Here is a 20,326-nt window from a genome sequence, read left to right as displayed (position 1 = left end):
AACTCGAATTCTTGCCGTAAGAACGTAAGAATCGAGATACAAGAATCTATACTAGGTTATTAAGTTGGATTCAAGGTGGATTCAATTCCCCTCTAATCCTTTATTTAGATTCAAAAACAATCATATTTCCATAGCATTCGTAGTTAAATTCAACATAATATATTTCATATAGGCATCGTAGTATAACACCCTTCGTAAAGCTCTCATTAGACTTAAGACCGACTAATTAGATTAGAAAACATTTCATGCTAGAGCACTAGGAGTGGAACGAATTTGTTACTCCACTCTATTTCGATAGAATTGAGAGTAGAAACTTTGATAAATATAGACACGTAAAATAGTTTTAGTTTACTTGCGTACCTGAGTTCATCGTTCATTTCGTAGGTAAACTATTTAATTTTATCGTTTATCATCGCGCTCAGGTAAAGCTCAAGTTCCAGGCGCTTAAGTGCATGGGGCGCTCGAGTTTTGCCTTAGTAGGGCGCGGGTCGCGCTCCGTGTATTCCTGCGAGGAAAAATTCAGTTATGAAACAAACAACCATAGTTAGAATCAAACAAAGGTGGGTGGGTTATGGGAAACTTTGGAAGACTAACAATACTAAAAAAACAATACTAAAGGGAACTAAGCCGGCAGCGGAGCCATTTGATGAAAGAAAAAATGTAGTTTTACCTATGCATAAATGATGAAACTTAAACGCAAGTAAAACTAAAACTAAACTTTACATGTCTAATTTATCAAAGTTTCTACTCTCAATTTTATAGCAATATAGTGGGAATAGAAGATTCGTTCTACTCCTAGTTCTTTAGTATTTAATGTTTTCAACGACTATCGGTCTTACCAAAGTCAATGAGAGTATGATGGGAATTATACTACGATGTCAATTCAAATACTAAACAAGATACAAATAATGAAATGACGGAAATACTAAGTGTGAATCTAGATAAAGAATTAGGGGGAATTGAATCCATCTGAAATTAACTTAATAAACTAGTATAGATTGTTGTAATCCAATTCTTACGTTCTTACTATAAGAATTGGTCGTGCTAATTCCTAATCAATCATGACAATCTCTACCAAATAATGACTAGCATGTGAGAAAGTTCAACCCATTCTCATGGCGAATCAACTACCTTCTAGAGTGGAATAGACTCTTACAACTAGTTCTACACCACACAATCAAGTTTTCATCAAGGCTTCTTCAAACCCCTCTAATGGAGGTTTAGCCTTGATTAATCAAACTATCGTTTCCAATCGAATTCAAACAAAACATAATATAAAGATTCTAACTTTACTAATTTGAACTAATCAAGAATTCAAAACTAAATTAACACTAAGAAATGATTAACAACTAAGATATGAAATTAACAATATTAAAACTAAATAAGAATTTAATTAATAAACTAAATTGAGATGAAAATGAATACTTTATTATGAAACTAATAATTGATTATAAAATAATAATCTACTTGTTCTAACACTAATTAATTGAAAGGTAAAATTAGATCTAAACAAGATATGAAAACTAATTAATGGAGTCTAAAGCTATATCTAGAATTATTCTCTAATGGCTACTTGCTACCTAAAACTAATGATTGCTTAAGAGTTAAGTCTTGTGTGTTGAAATGGAGGAGACTAGATCCACATTTTCGTGCATGGGCTGAGGAGCCATATTTTGGGTCGGAAAATCGAGCCTAAAACCCAATTTCTTCAGTCCACAGAGGCCTTTTCAGTTGGATTTTCCTTTAACAGACTTTGCGTCTACTTTTGCTCCTCTAATTGGGTCAAGGGTTGGATAATTGAAAAGCTCTTTTTGAGCTGGCCGTTTTGACATAAGGTAGGCTCAATTCCGAGGTCTGAGTCCAAAGATACGGTCTTCGGAAGTTCTGCTGACTTTTGTGCGTTGTTTCTGCCCGCGTTGACTTTGACTTTTCAGCTTTGACCGGGCTTTACAGAGGCTTTGTCTTCTTAAAAATTGGCCTTTAATCACAGAACTCCTTAGCAACCGACCTTTGCTCCTTTATCTTGCTAAAGTGGCACATTTCTGCACATAATGGACTTTGAAGCCTGAAAAGTATAAAAACACGTAATCAGTATTAACTCTTAATTATTACTCACATAATTGGTCTAAAAGTATGACTGTTACAGGGTTAAAACTACAGTTTTGGGCTCTTATCAAACCACCCCCAAACAGCATTTTGCTTGTCCTCAAGCAAAGATGATACATTTATGCACATATATAATTGACTCCAAAAAAGCATTTTACCCCCAAAAAAGCTGTTTCTCCTTGAATCTTGGCCTTTAATCACAGAACTTCTTAGCAACTAACCCTTTCTCCTTTATCTCGCCAAAGTGACACATTTATGCACATATATAATTGACTCCAATGTCTGAAATACATAAAAACACGTAATTAGCATTAACTCTTATTTATTACTCGCATAATTGGTCTAAAAGTATTATTGTTAGGGGGTTTAAACTACAGCTTTGGGCTCTTATCAGGTGCTACTTGACTAAGATCAAGATTGAAGTGAATAAGACATTCTCTTAACAGTGGGTGGAGGGGAAGAGTGAGTCCGGCCCTAAGTTGACCGATGGTGATGAGCGCTACTTCCTTGTAGGCCAACTCATCAGACAATCTCCCCCACTCAAGACCAATTTTGGCAGGGATGTAAAATTTCTCTTGGATCAGTTCCAGGGAGGAAAGATCTCCGAAGTTTATAAGTGACCAGTTAGGATTCATGATCAGAAAAAAAAAAAAAAAAAGAAATTAAAGTTTGGAGTTTTGGTTAAACCCTAACGGGAGATAAAAGGGTTCAGTATACAGGGAAAATGTAGCAGAAGAGATAATTAGGGTTCTCTCACTAGATCCTTTTTATACAGATATGATGGATGGTTACGATTAGCCCAAGCATTGCATTTTTTCGGGATAAAACTGTCATCATTACCTTTTTTGGGAAACGACGTGTCTGTTCGAGCCGTCTTTTCAGAGCCTTAATTAGTTGAGTACGTAAGCAGTTCGAACAACTGTTTATGAAAGAGATTATCGCGCCAAAAGTAGTGTCACTTCAAGCGCCCATGTGCTAGATGGCACGATAGGGGGCATCTATAAGGAGGATTTCTCGTCATTGATTAGATGACACGAGTATGGGAAATGACCCAGGACTATAAATGTTCAGAATGAGATGCGGACCATTGCATCAGTTCTATGAATAAGTGATCTCGTGTTTAGCACGAGTGTTTAGTATGTATGTGCCATACACGTGACTAACCGCCTCTAAGCATAACAGTTCTCCAAGTCGTTAGGAACTGATATGAACAGTTCCTGAACAGAAGGAAACTGAAAAGGGCGATCTTTGATGATAAGGAAGGAATCGTAATGACATATCTTAAGAGTTAACTTTTAGATATAACTTTCTCATATACTATGGGACATTATGATCAATAAGGAAACCTACCTCTAACAAGATATGGCCTAGATTCAGACTTCCATAAGAAGAGGATTCCTAATAGGAAGGTAGAGTCCAAAGATGGAAGGGAACTCAAAAGCGGTGAGGTTCACCCTAACCCTAGGACTCTTAAAGCTCTTCCTATATAAACCATAGGAATTCGCTCTTAGGAACTATGCAAAATAGGGTTTGATTCTCCTAAATAAACAAGAAGATACGTAGGTAGCCGCCAGACGGTTCAACCCTGCACTCTATATCATCTCATCCCTTCTCTATCAAGAAAAAAGCTCCTGAATCACAAGGCACAGAAGATGATCAGGGGATACTCAGAAAATCCCCTACAATAGCTATGGACAATCACTATTCATATCTCAACATGAGCTATGAACAATCAATGTTTATACCTCAATATAATGTATGATCAGTAATAACACTTATTATTCATATGAACAATCATTGTTCATACTTATTTGGGTTATGAACAATCAATGTTCATAAATTAGTGATTAATATATTGTATGAGGTACGTTTACCTATTTGGGCATGACCAATCATTGTTCATATATCAGCATAATGTATGATCAGTAAAAACACATATTGGAGTATGAACAATTATTGTTTATACCTTAATATGAGCTATGAACAATCATTGTTCATACATTAATATATTGTATGAGGTACGTTCACCTATTTGGATATGAACAATCATTGTTCATATATCAACATAAGGTATAAACACTCATTGTTCATAGCAAAACGACAGAAATGTTAAAATCGGAAAATATTTATTTCAAATCCAGATTATTTGTCCTTATGGGTTATTTTCACTCGAAAATTGGTTTTTAGGATTATTTTCACATGTGAGAGTTATTTTCACTCGGGCCTTGGACCAATTTCTTGCAATGCAAAATCATGTTCCATCTTACTGTTGATGTCGCCATAAAACCACTCAGGGAGATGTCTAGTAATGACCGAGTCAGGTATATGTACTAAAATCATTTTCCGATTGAAGCATTACATTTGTAGAAACATAAATGTATGAATCTTCCACGATGTAACTGATAACTTTATTCTTTTGATAATGCAATTACCCTTCAGCGAAAAAACAAAAGAAAAAAAGAATCGTGTTTAAGAGCTCAAGAAACAGTTGAGGCGGTGGTTTAATAGATATATCTCAAACGGTTGTGTTAATTAAGGAGGACAGATTGGTAGTAATCAGTTCACGTTTAACAACTTTTATACCAAATAACAATCAGCAAATTTTTATTACCTATACATTACCACAAAAGGAATTGACAGAAGATACTCAAAAGACACAGTCCGTAATTGATTCATCTTCGAACTAAAAACTAGAGAGAAATGGCCCGACAAAATACCGTAACAGAAGTGAATGTGGAAGATATCACTTTCTCTCCAACAATAATAAAGCCTCCTGGTTCAACTAACACCTTCTTCCTTGGCGGTGCAGGTCAGTGCTTCAATATTAGCACTAGTGAAAATCTATTTACATTTTAGTTCATTCTCTTCTAGCATTGGTAATGTTATTTTGCGCATGCAGGGGTGAGGGGTTTGCAGATTCAAGATAAATTTATTAAGTTTACAGCTATAGCCGTTTACTTGGAAGAAGAAAAAGCAATTCCGTTCCTTGCTCTTAAATGGAAAGGCAAAACTGTTGACGAGTTGGAGAACTCTGATGACTTCTACCTCGACATCATTACAGGTAAGAATATATAGTACTACGAAGAGGCCTACCCGCTACAACTGGAAGTTGAAGTTAGAACTAGTCAGTCGAAACTAAATTTTATTATTAGGGATATATGGATGATTATTATGTTGCGCTATATATTCGATCTAGCTCAAGCCTCAACGAGACTTTTCTCAGTCCAATATTTAACCACCAGCTTCGCTCTCTCTACTGAATCTTTGAAGTAAAAAACGGTAGTAGAAATTTTAGTCCTTGATTTGTGTGTGTAGTATGTAGCTGTGAGCCTATGAGACTTGAGTAAACAGAGAATCTGTTCCTCTTTCTGACGGGCTTCTATATCTACTATCACCTCTCCCTATATTAAAGCAGAGTACATCTTATATGGGTTTAGCGTTTAGGGTTGTTTAGGGAGACCTCTAAGAGAAAATTTTCTCTCTCCTAGCTAGGTGGCTTTCTACCATGCTTTCTACATGATTCTACATGATGTGGAACCTCTTTAGAGAGTTTTACGATTACTATAATAACTCTCCCACTTCGTTTCATATTTCAGTGCAACTCTTACTATATATTAGGACAACTCTCCCATCGTAAGTCTCTAAGGGATACCAAACAATACTTCAAGCCTATTTGATTTCCCTGGATAAACTTTTCTCTAAGCACATTCAAGAGATGAGAACCGGTATGGATGTTGGCCCAAAGTGCTATTGTGTGAGATATTTGGAAAGGTAAAGCACTCTAAGAAAATGAGGATTCGAACCCCTACTGCAGAATAATTTTTTTTTTAGTCCAGTCAGCAGAAAACCAACTCATCTTTCGCTTCAGCCTCATCTTTCACTTAAACAAGGAACCAAATATAGTGCATATAAGAATTCCACAGTATGTGTAGATAAAAAATTTCGAGGTTTCGAAATTAGATTCTATTGAATTCAAGACGGTGGAAGATGATAATCTTGGTGATATTGCATTATTTGTGGGATTGAAATATTGAATAACTCATTTTCCTTTCTGGCATCTGATTTCCCTATATGTGAAGGGAATTGCATTTACTTATTCACTGACGACCAAAAAGGTGTCGATCAATTTGGAAGATGGTACTATCGAAATAATTTTCGAAAAAAGATATTCCAAGTGATTCTCAACATGTCTATAAGTTGTTGGAAAGTGAGAAGAAATTGATTATATTGTGCGTTCATGCTTTTCTTGGCACTATGATTTTCCTTTTGTAATCTGTTTGTTGCTTTAGTTTTTAAAATCACGATTATTATTATAATTAATATATAGGGTCTTGCCACTGATCCATTTATTTTTTAACACTTGCCACTGATCCATGAGTGAAAATGAATTGATATTGAAAGTCCAAAAGTCCAATTGTCTATTATTTTCCTTTTTTTCATTTTTTTAACACAAGTATTCTGCATGGAATTCAATATTTCACCACAAAGACAACAAGTCTGATAATCAAGTTGGGAACCTCGATTAATCTCGGGACCCTATTCCAACCGGGTACTGCCATGCCAGTGACCTTGAGGGGAATCGAACTAGTGACCATTGGGGAGCAAACCCAAGACCGGACCAGTTATGCTACCCCTCAAGGTTTTGATGTTAATATCTATCTATACTATCATTAGCTTAGTGTTTTCAGTCTATGAGGATTCTGCCCAATTGGCATCTTGAACATTTTGACCTCAATTAAAAAGGAGATGAAGTACCAAACTTTGGATTTTTCATTCTCTATTTTTGTCTATCTGTCACACCCCGAATTTCGACAGAATTCGAAAAAACATTATTTGTTCCCGACTCTTCGATTTCCGAGGTGTGACGCACTCTCCACTTCCAAAAACCCATAAACAATTTAAATATGCGGATAATTAAAAACCAATAAATTTTTTAACTTAAACAAAAGTCATCTTCATTAGTAAAGTTAACAAATGAAAATACAAATAACCTTATCTCAACTGAAAATCTATATCACCTCAAAGGAAAACAAGGCCTATCTTGAAATGCGACGCTAACGCAAATCAGGAGCAACAACCAACCTTCTTCAACACTAAACCTGTCAAGACTTATCAACTGTGTTCATTTAATGAACACACCCGATAAGCAAACATGCAAATCGGGTCAGCATTATAAAAATGCTGGTGTGAGTAGCTCTAAAATACAACATATATTTATACATATATATACACAATCCATAAGGCAGTTAGTTCCTTCCCCGAGGCGCCTTAACTTTCAACGACTAATACAACATCCTTAAGTACAATAATCTAGGCAGGTAGTTCCTCCACTGAGGCGCCTTAACTTCCAACAACTAATACAACATACCATACGCATAATAAAAATGCATTTAGTTCCTCCACGAGGCGCCTTAGGTTATAACTAAAATACTAACCAGCCAAATCATATACAATCATCTATCTAAAGATATATAATTTACCAACATATTACCATAATTATATTAATTAAAGCTTTTTTTGTGTGTCCCTAAAATCACGTCGTATCTATGTCTTACCTAGTTTCCCCCGGCTACCACAATCGCTACCCACGCCCGAACATGTACATCCACATGCCTCCCTTACATAATGAACCACTCCGTGCGTAACCACCCCGGCGGGATGCCGCGACACACCGTAAATCCTCACACGGAAGCCATTATGTAAGTAATGCCACTATTCGGCATAAAAAATATCGCGTCTCGTTCTATTTTGCTAACGAAATAATCAAGCCACTATTTAAATTTCGCCGGAGGGCCATTCAACTTTCTTCAAACGCCGGAGGGCCAATCACATTACTTACGCCGAAGGCCATTCGGATTAACCGAACGCCGAGGAAGGGCCAATCACATGAGTTGTGGTAGTCGGGTTCTAGGATTTTCGTTCGTAATTTATTCCGTGTCATACATTTATGACTCATAATAATTCCACTATATCACGTCGCGGTCAATTACCTTATTGCACTAAGCCACAATATTTACAAGTATCTCAATATATCTCATAACCATTTTCATTATTTCACGTGCCAATATATTATTGCACCACGCCACACTCCGTGGGAAAATATTCACCAATACTATACTACCTCATATTAGCATCTCACATATATAATAATGGGCGGTTATACCTTTATTTCTCAAAAATATTGCATTTAATATATACATCCCAACATATCATAAAATGTCACAATTGCTTCAACGTATCGCATACATTTTTATTATAGCGTAATAGGAATATAATGTCTCCTAACATCTCAATATCGTCACGTGTCAAAAATACACAACATCAATGTCAAATCTTTCTTAGATAATGACAACCAAATTTATAAAAGCTTCCACAGCATTTTATTACTACATTTGTCTATATAATATACAACATAAAACGTAGCACAATTAAACAGTCCACAGTCCACAATCAAAGCCCAATACTAAAGTCTATAAATCTAAGTCCGTATATAATTTAATACTCATAAAAACATATATATCAAATTCTTATTATCAGAATTCCCCTCTAGTTTCGTGCCAATATTATATTGCACTACTCACGTCAAAATTTAATTAGATAATGACAAACAACGTTATATAATTTTCGACAATATTTTATTACTATATTCTTAAATATGTGAAAAACTGGAAAAAAGTCAACATTCCACAGTCAACGGTCAAAGTCAACAATCAACGGTCAAAGTCAACGATCAACGGTCAAAGTCGAACTGTCAAAGTCAACGGTCACGGGTCAAAGTCAAACTGTCAAAGTCAACGTTTAATGGTCACAGGCAAAGTCAACCGTCATTGGTCAAAGTCAACGGTCAACGATCAAAGTCAACACGTCATTGTCAAAGTCAAACTATCGTTCCATGTTCGACAGGTTCAGGGTCATAGCCATGGTTCATGGCTAAGGTCAATGTGCATGGCTCATGGGCTCATGACCAAGGAAATGGTTCGGACCCAACTAGCCAAGCCCAAACCTTAGAACCCGAAAGTCTAAAAGTTGAAAAACCCAAATAGATCTATTTTAAGTCCTATGGACTGGCCCCAAGCAATATTAGAACCGCCCAAAACTTTAGATCGAATCGCCCAAAACACAACTGAGTTCGGCCCGAAAATAAAACAAAGAGAACTGTCCCAAAACTTAACTTAAACTGGTCTGAAACAAAAGATTAATCCGGCCCAATAACTAACTAGTGTTTAGGCCCAAAAACTTGAACTGAACTAGCCCACAACTTAACCTAAACTGGGCCCAAACTAAACCAAATAAACCGGCCCATTGAACTAGACCAAATTGGTCCAAAACTTAATTTGGTTCGGCCCAAAGAAAACCAATTAGAAAAGGCCCAAACAAAATAAGGTTTTTGGCCCAACCAACAATAAGGGGTTTGGCCCAACAACTAGAACTAAAGCCCAACAATTTAAAACATAACCAGGCCCAATCAAAACAAAACAAACCGGCCCAACCAAACAAATAAAAGGTTAGCCCAAACAAAACAATCTAAGGCTTTGGCCCAGGCCCCAGGCCCAATTCATCATCTTCTCCAACTGCCACCATCGGATCGACCACCGTCGACCTCCACTCGACCACCCATCTTAACCCACCGATTTTAATCCTCATACAAACCCCTACCACTTTAACAAAAACCAAAAACTCTAATATCAGTAATTCAACACTCTTCTTCAAACTAGATCTAGAGTTTCGACCTCCATTAAAGCTTGTTCCAAGCTCCAATCGACAGCCCCCACCCAATCCAACATCAACCCAACTACCACCATTCATCAAACCCCAAACAACAATACTAAATAATCCAAACAACGAAAATCACACATCAAAAACCAAACCTTCAGTATCACAGTAATGGCGTTCGGCGCCATTAAAGCCTTCTCAAGCTCCAACAGCACACTACACAACCAAATCACAACTCAACCAACCCACCATACCAAAAATAATACTCTAGCATCACACCCAAAACCTAGTTCGACCAAAACCACCATCACTACGGTTTCAAAACCCACCATCAGTACAGTTTCAAACCTAAAAAATATGGGACGATTTAGATATTTGTTGCGCGTTCTTTAACAGCCCAAACAAGGTTCGACAGAAATACTGGCGATTTCTCGCTGTTGGACTCGTGACGCCGCCATTGACGACTTTCGAGTCCCAACAGTTCCGACAGTTTAAATACAAATCCGAAATTTAACAAGGTTTAATAAAACAAATGGCACGAAGTCCAATACAACAGGATAATGAGCAGTATACAAAACAGAAATATTAGATAGTATACACCGATATACGAAAACTATACATCCGGTGAAATAGCAAAATAGCTACTCACCTTTATTAACAGCTCGACGAATCCTACTAGCCCGAATCGTCGCGCTCCACCCTCCAGCAAACGAGCTTCTAGCTCTGCCTCCATTTTCATTATTTTTATTATCTTAAAAACCCTATTCTCTAGAAAAATGTGTTTATATACTTGGGTTTGAAACCCAAGCCCAATACAGACTCGGGCCCAGAAAAATCAGGCCCGCGTATCACAAATCCAATCCAACCGATTTTTAAATAAATAATTTAATTAATAAATTAATAAATAAAATACGTATTTTAAATACGGGTGTTACACTATCCCTCCCTATTCAGTGGAAACGAATTTAGGTAGGCAAGTGAATTTGACTCTTCATTTTCATGGTCCAGTTTGTTTCTTTAGTTTAAATTCATAATTTTTACCAATATAATAGTCTAGACACTATGTTCTCTGTCCAGGTTCGTCTACCATACCATTTTGCAAAGGAAACTTACAAATAGATAGATAAGAAGAAAAATTTAGAAACTTACAAATAGATGAGGACGAAAATTTGGTAAGATGAGAATGCATATATCTTTAGATCAAGTACTACTTGCACGGATTTTTGAGAAGATGAGAAGACATATATATAATACTAATTTGGTAGTTGAGATTGAGACTAAGCGACATAACCACATTCTCAAGCCGAGTGTTAAGATTAACATGTTCCATCGCTTGCAAACATGTGTTGTATTATGTCCTCCCAATTTTTTGTCCATTGTAATATTAACTAGCTAGAAATGCATAAATGGATATTCTAATTACATTTTATGGTAAGTCAAGTATCATAAAGGGAGGTTCTTACATCAGGAACTAATAAATACTATTGTGGTTGGATTATTAGGTGTAGCTCAAATGAGACTATATATTGACAATTAGATGACTTTCTTAGAGCACTCAGTATCATAAATATGTGATTGAGCACATATATGAGTTTCAGAGCATATTGTGTTTGGGGTTTGGCATACAAAGAGGGGTGACATATTAGGGTGGCAGAACATTTTTCCGAGCAATGCAAGTCACAAGAATAAGAATAATGGTTTTGTTTTTTTTTTTTTTTGAAAACTCCAATTCAACTTGGAAACAACTAATTTTTTGGCACACAACTAATGATGCAAACAACATTGAATTTTTTGAAGGGCAGTTACGTATAGGATGATAACGAATATGAAGGAATATAGTTTTTTTTTTTTTTTTTTTTTTTTTTTTTTTTTTTTTTTTTTTTTTATTTTACTAAAGCATTGGTCAGACATTCCAATTTTAAGAGGTGAAATATTTAAAAATCCCAGGCGTATGCCCGGGGTCCAAAATCTAGTATACTACTAGTTATGTAGTACGCTCAAATTTGTGTTGTATCCCAACCTTAGTGCCCAAGTATACAATATGAGTAATTGTTGGAATTAGTAAATTTAGATCTAGCTATTTTGGTTCAGTTAGAGTTGCAGGTTAATTAATTAGAAAGTTTTGTGATTAGCAAGTATGAGTTGCTATTAGGAACCAAGTTGATATTGGTAATACAAGTAAGATTAGAATTGGGTTGGTATTAGAAGTTTATAATTAATTAGTAGTTTAGTAGGAATTAGTAATTGGAGAAGCTATATATATGTGTGAGTGCCTAGACATTAGCTTAAGAAGAAGTGAGAGAATAATAAGAGAGATGCATTGTTGAAGTGGTAAGTTCTTTTGTTCATGAAGTTTAATATAAGTGGTTGAATTGATATAGTAAAGTTATTTAGTTCAAGTTTGTCTTCTGCATATATTATTCAATTTTGTGAGTTTGAATCAAAGTTTATATTTTACATATGGTATCAGAGTTTTACGGTTAAAGATCCAAAAGTGTTGAAATAATGGAAGATAATATGTGGATGGTTCCAAAGTGGGAAGAGATTATGAATTTTGGGCATTGGAGTTTTCAGATAGAGATAAAAGATTGTGTTTAAGTATTTGAATGTATGGGGAGTTGTTGATCAAGGAATTGAAGAACTTGAAGATGAATCATTATTGAGTAAAGAAGAAAAAGATACATTAGAAGAAAACAAAAGAAGAGATGGTCTAGCATTGTGTTGTATTCATAGAGGAGTAGGTGCTCAAATTATATAAGAAAGTTGTTTCCGCTCAAACTTCAAAAAATGCATTGGAGATTTTGCATGATTATTTTGAAGGTACTGGTGAAAATAAAAGGGTTGACAAATCAAAAGTTCGGTGTTACAAGTGTAAAAAATTTGGTCAGTGTAGGTATGAGTGCAAATATATAAAAGATTAGTTGCTAGCTGGAAACCAAGACATTATTAGTAAGAATGGAGAAGATTCTCAAATTTTGTCATTGAGCAATACTATGGATGAAGATCAACACAAGTTGTGCCCAGAAATTGAAATCAGAAGTGCGAAGAAGAAGAGTTGGTTTCAGAAATAGAAATTGAGAAAAATACATAATTGTTTGATCTAGAAGAGTCAATTGCCAATCTTGATTTTGTTGATGATGGAAAAGAAATTCGGAAAAACCCAAATATGTTAGACTCAGAAGAAGTGATTGCTAGTCTCTTGATTTTAATCATGATGAACATGAAGTACATGATGAAGAAAAAGAAAAAGCAGAAAGAGAAGAAAACGAAAAAAAAGAAAAAAAAAAAAAAAAAAAAAAAAAAAAAAAAAAAGAAATTGAAATTGAAATAGTACATGAAGAAGAAAGTCTGATAGTATATATAGTAGAGAAAGTTCATGGAGATGAGAAATTTGAGATAATGAAGTTTATTGAGTTTCTCTGTGACATGATGGTAATTTGTATCAAACTGATCAATAAGGAAAAATACAAGAAAAATAAGAAAGTGAATCGTTTGAAAACTAGATCTGAAGAAAAACTACACAAGAAGCATTGTTACAAGTCAGGAAATAAAGGAGAGAGTTGTTTAAGAGTCGAATTGGTACAAAAAACACATAAACAAAATAGGAAAAGATACAAGAATGAAAAGGGAGAAAGTTTTGTGAAGATTTTAATGACACCAAGAGTATGCAAACAAGATGCTAGAAGATCCAAACCAAACTTGAGAAGATACAAGAAGGGTTCAGTATTTCGTGGGAAGAGTAAGAGTGTAGAAGGGGAGAACTCATCAAAATCTAGATTGGTTCCAAGTGTTCGTAAGAAAAATCAAACACTGTACAAGTAAAAATTAAAGTGGTAGAAGTCTAAACTAGAATGATACAAGAAGGTTTTGATATTTCATGGGAGGAGTAAACACACGGAAGTTAAGTGTAAGTATAATGTTAATGTTGTAATGGAATTTCATCAACTAGGATGTCAAGTAGTAGATATCATCATGGAGCCGCTGAAAGTCGAAAAATTTATCAAGCTGAAGATGTTCTTGGGAATGACTGTGTTCCAAAATCTCAATTTAAGGGAGGTTATTGTTGGAATTACTAAATTGAGATTTAGTACTTGTTGTTATATTTCAAATTAAGAGAGGCTGTTGGAATTAGTAATTTTAGATTTAGCTATTTTGGTTAAATTAGAGTTGCAGGTTAATTAATTAGAAAGTTGTGTTATTAACAAGTATTAGTTGCTATTAGGAACCAAGTTGATATTTTATACAAGTAAGATTATAATTGGGTTGGTATTAGAAGTTTCTAATTAGTAGTTTAGTAGGAATTAGTAATTGGAGAAGTTATGTATATGTGTGAATGCCTAGACATTAGCTTAAGAAGAAGTGACAGAATAATAAGAGAGATGCATTGTTGAAAAGAGATGTATCGGTATGAAGTGGTAAGTTCTTTTGTTCATGAAGTTTAATATAAGTGGTTGAATTGATAAAATAAAGTTATTTAGTTCGATCAAGTTTGTCTTCTACGAATATTATTTAATTTTGTGTGTTTAAATCAAAGTTTAGATTCTACAGTAATGTATAGACACTAACATAACGTGGCTATCGACATTTACACTTCTAAAGTGTTGCTTAGATTTATAACTGGAATACACCCTTAGCTTGCAATATGTTTTCTATAGTACTGGAATACCATTCCAATAGCAGATACATGGCCTGATAGGTTTTCCAAGATATGATCTTCATTTTAAAGGTTTGTACTGTTGGAAATTGGAACCCTTGGCCTCTTTTTAAGGCCATGTATATCATTTAATTGCTCCTTTAAACATAATTTGAAAGGGCTTGTGGCCCTCTATTTTGAAGGAATGAATTGGTGAAGCCTTGAACTCATATTATATAGAGGGAATTATTTTTTTCTTCTTTCTTCTTTATCTTTTTTATATATTTTTAATTCGTAAACATGTTTTAAATGACGTCAATGACACATTGATGCAGGCGGGATTCGATCCCAAGACCTCTAGTATCATCCCCCAAAGGTTTTACCAAATTTGATAGTTTTTTTTTTTTTTATATTTTGGGTAAAGATAGTTTTTTTATTGAGTACATGATGTACACACACCCATCATATCTTATCTTAAAATATTTACAACAAACTCTGGTGGTCTCACCCACCATGCCGAACATAAAGATGGAAGTGAAGAAAACATATTAGCATTTACATTGTCCCTATGTATCTGAGGCTCTGTCCTCAACCATTGATCAGCTGCAATATTAGTCGCCCATCTAGCAAATGTGTCAACAACACAACTTTGCTAGTTAGCACCTATATCATAAAGTTCTATCCATCATTCATGATTTAGTATAATCTCTGGTAAAGTTTGTTGTTCAATATAATGGAGCAAAGACTTAATTAATACATCTTTGTGAATGCATGCAGGTCCCTTTGAGAAAATAGTTTTAGTCAAGATGATTTCACAATTAATGGGGCAACAATACGCAATGGGGCTAACAGAAAGTTGCATCAGATTCTGGAAGACTTTGGGGAACTACACTGAAAGCAAAGATAAAGGCCTTCTAGAGGAGCTGATTCAAGTTTTCCAAGATGAAGTTTTCCCTCCTAATTCAACCATCCTATTCACACAATCTTCTCCAACTTTGACTGTAAGTGATATTTAGTAAATATGTGACCTAGTGACTCTAGGTGGTACCAAGGAGGTTGGGATGACATCCTATATGACTGCATTATTCTCCTAAGGAGTTGAGGACAACACTAAGAAATAATTCACTGTTATCCCATCCCAAATTTCATAATAACTGAACGAATATAAAAGTGGCATTTCTAGTCATTACAAAACTTGACACATGATATGGAACGGCTATTAAGTCCAGACTGGATAATTAACAGTACACAAAGTTAAAAGAACCTCAAATGTAAATAAACAATACACGTCAGCCACAATACATCCAGTCTCAAACCACAAAAAAATAAAAAATTATATATATATATATATATATTAGTCCGGCTACTAAAAGGACCTTAAATAAGTACCAAATCTAAAACAACCACAACTTCACCTACAAAATGATTTAAAACCTAATCTTTTGTGCATATGATCTACTAACCATAAAGAACATCTCTACAAAAATTCAACTCGTTTGACAATTTTTAACATTGGCAAAAGATGATTGCAAAAACTAAACATTTCTGGACCGTTAAATATTTTTTCAAAGTAGACAACAATTTTTATATAAGTTAGAGAATATCAAATGAGTTGAATTTTTGCAGAGATGTTCTTTATGGTTAGTAGATCATATGCACAAAAGATTAGATTTTAAATCATTTTGTAGGTGAAGTTGTGGTTGTTTTAGATTTGGTACTTATTTAAGGTCTTTTTAGGAGCCGAGCTGATATATATATATATACCAAAAAGTATATACACCCTCGCTCAAACGCCTCCATACACACACCAGAAAAGAAACACATATCCTTACTACAAGATCACTCTTTTTCTCACAAAAAGAGTTAAATACAGAAGGTGTTAAAAACCGTAAACATAGTAGAAAACAAAACTATACAAAAGGTCTCCCATAAGCATCTAGCGTTGTTCTCCAGCGTGCTGCTCATAACCCTGGTCACCTCTATCTACGTTACTGGACTAGAACGCACCCAGCGTGCACAAAAGAACACACTAGGTCGGCCTAAGCTGGTGTGAGTTAAACCATAGCACAACAAAGTATATATCTCGTGCACAATAATATATACAAACCTAACCACTTACCATATTATATTGACATCCGTATAAGGTAGGCAACCTACAGAAAAATTATCTTATTTTCCTACCCACCTGTGGATTTACCACATATCAACATATCCAAATCAAACAATTTCATGTATAATAAAGTCCTAAAATTTATTAAGTCATAATAACTATCCATAACCGTACTCCACAATGGCCGTCACTACTCACATTACCAGCCTACCCAAATATATATGGACAGTATCAATTTTTAAAAACAACAAATGAGTCATTATATGAGCTTCTCTGATCTAAATAGAGTTAATGCGATATTGAACATACAATTATTTACCAAGAAAAACCGTCTAAAAACACAACCTCAATCCATAATCAAAGAAGCACACTTTACTCATTCAGATCAATTCCTAAAAAAGAAATATATATATATATATATATATATATATATATATTCAATTCAATGCACACATAAACTGAAAAGTAGAACTTATTGGGTTTAGGCTTTTCCGGGAAAAGTTCATTGTTGTTGCAATTTTTTAAGGAAGAAGAACTCGTTAGTTTTTTTTTATTGTTTTATTTTTTGGGTCGCCCTTAGTAAGTTTCAACTATAGTTTAATTATGTTGGAGGTTAGTTGTTAGTTGGGTCGCCCTTGGAAAAATTAGTGGTGTCAAAGTGTGACAACCCTTATCATATTATCTTAATCAGGGTATATCTTTTGTCAATTACTGTAGATTGGATTCTCCGAAGATGGTTCCATACCAAAAGAAGGAAAAGCAAATATAGAAAACAAGCGGCTTTCAGAGGCAATTCTTGGCAGTGCAATTTGTAAAGGTGGTGTGTCACCTGCAACTAGAAGAAGTTTAGCGGTGAGACTATGTGACTTGTTTAAGGTGGAAGAGCAAAAAGCTGCAAAATGTTAAAGTGAAAACCACCAGTTACAGGCGAAAAATGGACTGGATGCAAAAACCATCTAGGAAGGTGTCTTCTTAACAAAGTTGGAAAACAAGTGGCCGCCACGAGAACAAAATAAGAGGTTGCCAAAATTATATTGGCCGATGGAATATGTATTTAACTATATAGTTTTCGTCCATGTTCACTAAACGACTATCGTTCAATGATAAATGAATGATAACAAAGTACATATCTTATATATCAAATTAAATGGTAGTTGAGTCCTTCATATTTCAGGTTCTAAAGATTACATGTTATGTATCCCCTTTGATAAACTGAACCTTTACTCTATCAAGGCCCTCGTGTCACGGTTGAGCGAAACATTTGGAGGATCGTTGGACCTTGTTGTAACTTTCTCCTGATCGTACAATCACATTGAATACATATCCTGTTCATGTACCATCTTGTTCCCACCAATCTCAGTTGAACGCGTGCAGTGGGGGTTGTAATAGCTTTATGAATTAAAAAAGAAACGAATTAAATGACAATGACATTGTTCTAGAAAGAAAATTGAAAAATCTCGTCATACGAAACCAAGCTCTGGGTGAAGAATTTGCTCACTCTTAGTCTCTTACTAAACAATGTTATCAAAATTACTAATGGAACAATTATAGGTGGAAATTTGTTGTGAGATGCTAAGAGAGGCATATATAACAACATCATGGTATGAAGATCAAAGAATGTGTTAGTGGACGGGATGGAGAAGAAGAAGAATGGAGGCAGGAAAAATTAGGGTTAGAGTTCATAACATTACTCGACCCCGAGATCCATATAAATACTTGAGTCTAATACATGAAAATAAGAAATAGTAAACATAGCCCGTTTTGGCAACCTGAAACGATAGGCGCACGCCTATAAATACCACACAAATGACATGCGCCCGCCTGTATCCTTCAACCAACCAACCAACCTCCCCCCACACAAAGCTAGAGCATAAATTTAGTCCTCTCATCAAATACTGGGTTAGAGGCAATATGAATGGCTGCCTGATTGTCACAGTGTAGTGGTATAGGCATCTGTACTGAGAAACCCAACTCGTGTAACAGATTGCATATACACATGAACTCACCAGTGCTCTGGGCCATAGCCCTATACTCGACATCTGCACTCGATTTTGTTACAACTATTTGATTTTTACTCTTCCATGTGACCAATTACCTCCAAGAATTGTTCTCACATGCATGAATGCACGTAGCCTTCATCCCTAAGTCTTTCAACATCTCATTCATTTCCGTATAACTTCTCAAGGCAACCATCGCCTCAACAAGGATAAGAGTAGTGTCATACCAGTTCCAGACCAACCAAATTCTTTCTTTACATTATGAAGTTCTACAAGTGCTGAGAGAGTTGTCTTAGGACCCTCACACAATTTTTCAGTTGCTTTTTTCTTATAATCATAATACCTCTTTCCTAAGTCTGGTTCAGAAACATAAGGTTCATCAAATTCGATTCCCAAACTGCCATCACCCGTCACCGCATCACCGTGTAATCCAAAAGCAGAGTTGACAAAGTTTCCCATCCCAATCCCGACATCCCCAATGGTTTCTTCCTCGGTGTCCCCCATCTCAAACCCATCATCACCCGAGGTTTTTTCCCCAATATTTGCAACCAATGGAGGATGAACAACAACGTTAGATAAGTCATCACCGTGTAAAGTTCATACACGATAAGACTAGCTTCTCTATACCTTTTGAGATTAAATGGTATCCAACCTCTTTCTAAGTCAACTAATACCTATTCCGGCACTTCTTGCACGGGCAAGGACACTTCTTCTCGCCCAACTTCCACTCTGCAAGAAAAACCTCAACTCCCAATGAATAGACTATGCCGCCTCTTTTGTTTTCACTCATCCATTCTTTGTCTATTGGTTATGACATTCTATACTACATTTAGAAACCAAGGAAAATAATGGTCAACATAAATACCAGTTAGCTAGTTTTCCAACTATGTATAAACAAAAAACAAGAAAGAAGCGGCACCATAAATATAAATAATATACACTTTACATACATAAAATAAAAAACTAAATAAAAACAAGTAAATAAGTCCATCCAATCCTAAATACAAGCACGTTTATTATAGAACTGAGGAATAATGCTCTTCAAAGACATATACACAGTCCCCTTCACCAAGTAAATATTTTTTCAGTTGAAAAGATAAGATTCAAAGGCAGATAACATTGTTTTCAATCCATAAGGGGTAGCAACAGCTTGAACACTAAATTTTGCAGGTGTTTAGCTCGTCGCTTAATGCAACATATAATTTCCACCATATCTACAACTGAAAACTAACAAATACAATGAATATATGTCATATGCCCATATTTTCATAATGAAAGAGCCACTAGGAAATTGTATTTGTGAGTACATATGCTACTTTGGCACTACCTATTGATTTACTTTATTCTAGTGCAAGGCAATTACTAATGCAATTAAATATGCACCGACCTAAAAGAAAAGGTCTAGCCTAGTTATATTCTTATATCCTCAGCAACTAATTATTACATTCCAAGTAGTATGTAATCCAGGAGCTATGTACATAACCAACAAAGAAGCAAACTTTTATAACCACGTACATCTATTAAACCAATAAAGATTAATATTTTACCTCAAAATTAGACTTAGCTGCAACAAGTGAAACTTTTTAGAAAATAAGTCAACCCTTCAAAAAGGAAACATATCAAGTATGAGAAAAAAACAAATACACATTGGATAAGTGTCATACACCAACATTTTCAGAAAATTGTATCCACGACTCCACTAACACATCTTTCTTTCTCAATGAATAAAAAATAATAATTACGGAATCACTAACTAAAAGAAATTCT

The 20,326-nt window shown here is 35.1% G+C and overlaps 1 protein-coding gene across 1 annotated transcript; it reads left to right on the top strand.

Moving 5' to 3' along the window:
* The first annotated feature begins 4,767 nt into the window (after positions 1 to 4,767).
* LOC147481994 (chalcone--flavanone isomerase-like) lies at positions 4,768 to 17,692 on the top strand. The gene is made up of 4 exons (XM_086580457.1): positions 4,768 to 4,915; positions 5,006 to 5,167; positions 15,230 to 15,453; positions 17,280 to 17,692. Exons 1-4 carry the CDS (start codon positions 4,807 to 4,809, stop codon positions 17,466 to 17,468), a joined length of 684 nt encoding a protein of 227 aa, XP_086436583.1. The 5' UTR covers positions 4,768 to 4,806; the 3' UTR covers positions 17,469 to 17,692.
* Positions 17,693 to 20,326: the final 2,634 nt, after the last annotated feature.

This window comes from Coptis chinensis, chromosome 8 (genome assembly GCF_015680905.1).
Source record: "Coptis chinensis isolate HL-2020 chromosome 8, ASM1568090v1, whole genome shotgun sequence".
NCBI classification, from domain to species: Eukaryota; Viridiplantae; Streptophyta; class Magnoliopsida; order Ranunculales; family Ranunculaceae; genus Coptis; species Coptis chinensis.
Note: the sequence above shows the minus strand (reverse complement) of the source record. Positions and strands in the feature narration are given on the sequence as shown.

Bases quoted from the DNA above. Each gene is read 5' to 3' on its own strand.
- LOC147481994 (XM_086580457.1), top strand. From the start codon at position 4,807: ATGGCCCGACAAAATACCGTAACAGAAGTGAATGTGGAAGATATCACT. The intron at 4,916-5,005 runs GTCAGTGCTTCA...TTGCGCATGCAG, and splicing joins CTTCTTCCTTGGCGGTGCAG to GGGTGAGGGGTTTGCAGATT. The intron at 15,454-17,279 runs GTAAGTGATATT...CAATTACTGTAG, and splicing joins AATCTTCTCCAACTTTGACT to ATTGGATTCTCCGAAGATGG.